Source organism: Telmatherina bonti (assembly GCF_933228915.1).
Source record: "Telmatherina bonti genome assembly, chromosome: 23".
Lineage (NCBI taxonomy): Eukaryota > Metazoa > Chordata > Actinopteri > Atheriniformes > Telmatherinidae > Telmatherina > Telmatherina bonti.
The window spans coordinates 6,734,471-6,741,316 of NC_136632.1; the positions used below are offsets into that span (position 1 = coordinate 6,734,471).

Below are 6,846 nucleotides of genomic sequence, written 5' to 3' on the forward strand. Positions count from 1 at the left end.
CTGTATTGTTTTAATGTAGACGAATCTGCTGCTGGTGTTCGACAGATTGGTCAACAAAACGTCACTTCCGGTTTGTTCAGGCGGGCTGGTTGAACACAGGCTTCACTTTTTCTGAGCTGTCGTGTAAATAAAGTGTGGTGTCTTGCATAGTTAAGCTTTAAGATAGGTATAATATACATACTTCACTTGATTTCCTGACAGGTTTCAAGGTGTTAGCAGTTAAAGCTAAGTTAGCGACTACCCATAGCAAGTATTAGCTCGTCTTTAGTGTTATTTTAGCAGCTAACCCGCTGTTTATGTGGTTGTTGATAGCTAATCAAAAAGCAACATTTCCTTTGTTAAGCAATGGACCGACCATCAAGGTGACTAAACTGTTTTCAGAGGCTGTTTACGTGCTTACTTGCCTATTGTTTATACCTGTTCCTTTTTCACACACAGGAAGACGAGGGTCGTAAATTACTGTGAAGCCAAAGACTTTGATGATGGTGAGTTTAAAGTTACATATTCTTGCCCTAATTGTGTTTAATAACATATCACAAGGCTTGTTTAAATTTTCAACCATATCTGCTGATTATGAACAGGATTTAGTGTACGTTTACTCCTTGTTGTGATAAATAACCAACTATAAGCCATCTCTAAACTACCATAGATTATTAAACCAGAACATGTCAAGAGGACATGGAATATAAATGAATGTGACATGACTTCCCGGAACCTTGCATGTGCTTTCATCCAAATAGAAAAGCAGACAATCAAATTTCCCCAGTCAACAAAGATGTTCTCTGTTCTTTGTTCTCGTTTTGTGAAAGATGATGATTTTGCCAATGCAAGAGCACCTCCCAGCAAAAAGGCCAGAGAAGATGGAAGGCAGGAGCAGAAGAAATCTGAAAGCAAGTCCTCCAGTCAGGAGACAAAATCACAAGTCCCACAGAGCGAGAGAAGCAGGTACGTGACAACCATGACTGAAAAGTAGTTGTGTGTGGCTCAAAGCTTTATGTTATGTTCTTGAATTTATACTTTTAAAAAAAAAAAAAAAAAAAGTATTTTAGTAACTTGGATACTCTGTAGTTGATCTTTAGTATTAACATTAAAAGTATCAGGATCTTGTCTAAATGATGATCAGTTAGTAAGAACTACTTTTCTTCCACCTGTGGAGCTATTTCAGGTGTTGTACCTACACCGTAAAACCTCATTAAACATATGAAAATCAATCATAACACTGAAGATAATGAATGTAGGATGATCTGAAGACAGGGAGAGGGACAGATGCTGATAGGCAAGGTACTATCCGGGAAGTTTGTATTAATCTTGTTGTACAAACTAACATTTTGTAGTCCCAACTACACGCAGGAAGTCAGCTGCGACTATTTGAATATAAAAACACAGGATGACTTGATTGAAGCTTTTGCTTTATTACTGAACAATCATACAGTGAGCGTATGCTGCTGTAAAACCTGCATCCTACAACACTGAGACTATTCCAAAAGCTGAGCAGATCCAGCTGCTCAATGATAATCTGAACTTTCCTTATTTGAGAAAGTATTGATAAACGTAGTAAATAATCAACAAACTTAAAGTTGAATTTCTATCTGCACTGGACAAAGGCATCATGTGATTGGTGAGCATTAAAAAAAGAGTTGGTCCTTTGATGCTGTTTATAGCCCTTATATAGCCGTGTTTATAGCCGTTTTGCTGTTTTTGCTGAACTAACTTAAGAAACTAGACTACATTACACTTAAATCTGAACTGAAATATTCTGCATACTTTTCAGATTCATGAAAACATCGTTTCTGATTAGAGAAACGTTTATTCTATTTGTGATATTTCAGTCCAGGTTTGAAAGAGTTCAAATAATTGGCGCTGACTTCCTGCATGTAGTTACACTACAAAATGTTCGTTCATAATACAAGATGTTGTTTTTTGTTTGTTTAATTTGTTTTTTCAAAATTTTAACTTGTTTTTTTTAAATTTGTTCATTTAATTCTGAATTGGCTTTCAAAATCAAATTTTGTTTTCTAATTTTGAAATATGTTTTTTGAAATTTTATTTGTTTTGCACTTCCCAGCCACCGTAGCCGATAAATGTCCAGGAGTGATACGAGTTATCTGATTTTCAGCTTGCTGTCACATAAATCTGTGGCCAGTTCAGTGTTGTCAATCACTTGTTCTGGTAGAGAGTAATGTGAAGGTTTGTGTGCTGTTCATTAGGGCTGTGACGATATGCATTGTCCCGATTCGATTCCGAATTTTTTGGGGTGCTGATTTGATTTAAATTGAGATTCTCACAATTCTTTGATTATTGCTGATTTTTTTTAGACCCAAAAAGAAAGACGTGCAAAACTTTTTTTCTGCTTGTCATTTTTCTTGATTTCAATTAATAAAAAAACAAGGCAGTTGCCAGACCATCCATCTGCTGCTAGAATGCCCATGAAGACATGTAAAAATATCAATTTAAAACAATAAAAAATAACAAAAATTTTTATAGTGGATTATTTTTATATGAATTTTTAAAAAAAATAGTGTTTGGGTTTTTTTTTTTTTGTTTGTTTTTTTTAATTAAAAAAATCTTTTTTTAAATTGTGAAGCAAAAAAAAAAAATCCCCCCTTTTTTTTTTCCTTTTTTTTAAATTGAGTTTTACTGTTCATTTATACCTGCCATATAACAGATCATGCATAGTCAGCCTGTTCACATGATCACTTTAACTGTTGAGTATGATTAAATCATCACTGAAAAACAGTTACAGTTTTATGGATCTGTCAGTGCTAAAATACCTGTCTGCAAAGGTATTTGAGGAGTTAAAAAATAAATAAAGGTTTTGAATGACTTAAATCTTGTCAACTTTAATATATTTTGACAGAAAACCGCTGGATGAGAAGCTGTATGAAAGAGATCTTGAGGCCGCCATCACTCTTTCATTACTCAATAAAACAGACATAACAAAGGAGCAGTTTCCCACCAGTAAAAGTAAGTCTTAGTCTGTAAAGTAACGATTATATTTGACGTCATTTTGCAGTTCAAGCTTTATTTTTTCTTATTATCATCCAGGAGATGACAAAGTTCAAATTGCCACAGATGAAAACACAGATCCATCGACTTTGCATTTGTCTAACTGCAGTGTGGATGGTTTAGTTCTGGGTAAATTGATATATTTATCTGTATTCTTACACCTCACCAATATGCTGCACTTAATTCTTTTCCTTTACTACAGTTTTTTTGTCTTTCATGTTTTTATTTTCCTCAGGCCTGGACAGAATCTCAGCAGAAGTTGGGTCTTCTGCCAGACAGAGAAAATCTACCACTAAAGCTGCAGAGGAAAGGAAAAAGGATGAAGATGAAGACTATCAACCCAAACTGACTCCAGGTTTCTCATTTTTGTTGCTCTATAATTAGTTTTGTTACCATTTATCCCCTTGTGCTTCTGGATTCATTCAGACTAAAGGGAATGTCTTTCCAGATTCAGAAAGTGATGAAGACTTCAGTGAGCCAGCTGAGAGTGAAGACGAGGAATTTACAGTAAAAAAAACCAACAAGACTAAAAAGAAGGAGAAAACCACCAAGAAAGAGAAAACTAAACCAGCTCCTGCTTTTAAAAATGAAAAGCAACCATTAAAACCATCAAAGTGTAAATCCCAGGCTGCAGGTTCGAAGCCACTTCAACTCACCGCTGCAGTTTCAGGTTTACATGCTTCTTCTTGTAAGAATCACTTTGTTTCCCAGTAGATTCCACACCAGTAAGGAGTCTTCCCACAGCCAAACTGGCCCCAGCAAGACCTCCTTCATCCTCTTCAGTTTCCACACCGAAGCCCTCTCTGAGCCCAGCAGGGGGCAGGGTGCCCAAGTGGAACCCACCAGGTACGGTTCATCACCAGGCTTTGAGCTACTCTGCTGTTGTTAAAACAGATGGTTAATCTGTGATTTTCTTCAGCTCAAGTTGGTCGAAGTCCCCCATCGTCCCAGAGTCCAGCAGGGAAGTCTCCCGGTAACGGTCTGAGACTAGGACTGTCTCGCCTTGTTCGGGTCAAACCTCTTCACCCCAGTGTTGCAAGTCACTGACTGAACTGGTGACCAGCTGGTGCTTCGTAAGCAGCAGTGAAGGCCAATTCTCTCTTTTCTTTTTAAACAGATTTGTGGATATGTTCATTTCTCTTTCTCTTTATTTGTCCCACAAATCCATGACGATTCCAGCAGCAGGTATCGTCGCCTCGTTAGTTCTCTTAATTAAATAAAAACCATTTCTGGCTGGTCTCCTGACTCTGAACGCTTAAAGTGTGTCCCTATAAGTTCACAATGAAACAGATTTTTTTATGTGAAACGTTCGTTTTGCTTTTAGTACCCTTTTTTTTTTAAAAAAAAAAAACAAAACACTTTTCCATTTTCTAGCAATGAAACATTATTCTGTGTGCAAACCTTGTATATTGTGTAAATACGTGCAAAATAAAGAGGTACAATAAAAATGAAATGCATGAGACATTTTTCCATAAGGAAGTAAAACTGAGATAAATACATCCCATCTCTGGCATGCATCACAGTGGAGTCCTGCCTTTTAAAGTTGCTCAGTTTCCTTTTAAAAATTTAGTTAAATGCAAAAGTGATGGAAAATCAGACGTAGAATAAAAAATTGTACATGCTGCTGTAATAACTTATACTCTGCGAGTGCTTATTTCATCACATCCAGGGTGGTAAACATGCCATCTATCAGAATAAAAAAAATTATATATATATAAATTTACACACATATATTTTTATTTAATTTTACATAATGTGATTATTAAAACTGTTAAAGAAAATCTTTATCAGGGATCTTCAGTCACTGAGCTGCAAAGTTTGTTGTTTTGAGCTGGTCTTCTTTGCTGCTTTGCAGACTTTCAGACTTGATCCTGTACCAGACCAGTATAAGTGAAGTATGTTTAAGATTTCTTTTTTTTTGTTTTTTTTTTTACCAGAACCCTAAAGTCAGTGGGTCATGTGGGAAATGGATCTGGCATCAGAGTCACCAACACAACCACATGACTTAGAAACGATAAAATACATTCTGTTGGATTAAAGCCTGAATATAATTGACATTTTACTGTGTTGCCCCACATATAACTAAAATAGAAGTTATGATGTTAAAGCAGTTTGATTTAATGGGTGTTAAAGGAGCCAACATCAGCAGTGCGGAATAAATCTCACATAGCTTTGTGATGGGGCGAAGGAATCCTGGTGCATAATGATGAAGCAGTAGGGAAAAAAAATGTATTTACCATTTTCCTCTTTCTTTCTTATTTCCACCCTGTGTCTTGCTTTTCCTTTATTGTGTTTATTAGAAGCTTGGTCCTCCTACAGCATCCAGCATCAAGCTGCATGAGCAGACTGAGAACATCAGTCTGCTTTACTGTCACATATTAATGTGTTGATAAAAAAGGTGGACAGAAATGTTTATAAAGTAAAAAGTACAGTAATGTTGTAGACTGGAGCTGTTAGGTAAAGTACTTAAAATTATTATTTTAGTTTCAATCCACTCAGGTTTGGCCAGGAAACATTTTCTCACTTCTCCTGTTTTGAACAGAAATTAGATTAAATGTATTTATCCAGACATTAATAGAGTGAGTTTACAGCATTTATGTCTGTTTCTATTATTGTTTTAGTCATCCACCGAAACACTTATACAATGTAAAATGTTGCTTTTTGGGTCAGATATTATGCAATTAATAGAGATTAAATAATTACAAAGCCTGTAAAAAGTTACATAAAAGATTCTTTAATCAAATCCATCCCTAATCTATCTATATATACATACATACACACACACACACATATATATATATATATATATATATATATATATATATATATATATATATATATATATATATATATATGTATAAATATATAAAATTATATTTATTATATTTATATGTATATATAATGTATTTGCATTTTCTTTCTGAGATTTTGCAGCTGCAAGCCGGAGACATTTTTGGAGACAACAAAAACCTGAAGTGGATTAATCTAAAAACGGAAAAAAAAAAAAAAAAACAACAAAAAAAAACACCCTCAGGTCAAACCCAGACATAATCAGGAAACAAAGACATAAATGTGAGAACACTTTCATGCTGTTAGCAGAGAGGTTTAACAACATATTTCTTTTTAATCAAAAGCAGCTTGACACCAGACTTGCATGTCGTTCCTCCTCCTCTCACCTGCACAGGACTGGTTTTCTTTCCCTCTGTGTGACTCCGGTTAATAGTGTACACCTTGCATCCCAGGTGTGATGCAATGACAAGACAGCAGATGGAAACTGCAGGAAAAAAGTTTGAACTCCAGGATATCCGATAACACAGCCATGGTTCGTTAAAGCCTGCGTTTGTAGATGCGTGTATACGTGGAAGAGGAAGCTGGACTACAGAAATACTTCCTTCACCTTTACTTTCTTTTTCTTCCTTTCAGAGTGAGGCAAAATATCACATGTACGGTGTCACCAGGATGAGGTCTGGCTGGGTTAAAGGTGCACTACTGGTCTTTGTTGTGTCCTCAGCCTTGTTATACCTCGGCTCCATAAAGAGAGAGGTCCACAGCCATGCAGAGAGGCTGCACAGAGCCCACCACAACAACTCCATCAGGGGCCTGGGAATGCTGAAGCGGATGGAGAAGATGGAAACGAACATCAATCAACTGCGTGAGTCAAAGTCTGATCCACAAAGTCACAACTACCTTTATTAGTTGGAGTTCAGAAAATGGAGATATATGGATCTAAATGGGGTTGAATTGTACTTTTTAAATAAATGTACTTACATGTTTTTTTTTTGTTTTTTTTTTAGAGAACCTTTTTAATGAACATCTTTAAGTTATATTCACCTGTTTCTC

General features: G+C 35.8%; 2 protein-coding genes across 2 annotated transcripts in view; both read left to right on the forward strand.

Annotated features, from left to right (window-relative positions):
• Window positions 1-345: 345 nt before the first annotated feature.
• rad51ap1 (RAD51 associated protein 1) lies at window positions 346-4,053 on the forward strand (the record flags this gene model as incomplete). The annotated part of the gene is made up of 9 exons (XM_079263341.1): window positions 346-362; window positions 439-485; window positions 810-945; window positions 2,858-2,958; window positions 3,046-3,135; window positions 3,242-3,361; window positions 3,455-3,640; window positions 3,718-3,852; window positions 3,926-4,053. 9 exons carry the CDS (start codon window positions 346-348, stop codon window positions 4,051-4,053), a joined length of 960 nt encoding a protein of 319 aa, XP_079119467.1.
• A 2,412-nt stretch (window positions 4,054-6,465) lies between these two features.
• The window catches only part of LOC306773326 (putative polypeptide N-acetylgalactosaminyltransferase 8), a gene marked incomplete at both ends in the record, with an annotated part of 12,369 nt that continues 11,988 nt past the window's right edge, over window positions 6,466-6,846 (forward strand). Inside the window, one exon of the mRNA XM_079263116.1 lies at window positions 6,466-6,658. Within this exon, the coding sequence (XP_079119242.1) occupies window positions 6,466-6,658 (193 nt within the window). The remainder of the gene's footprint in view (window positions 6,659-6,846) is intronic.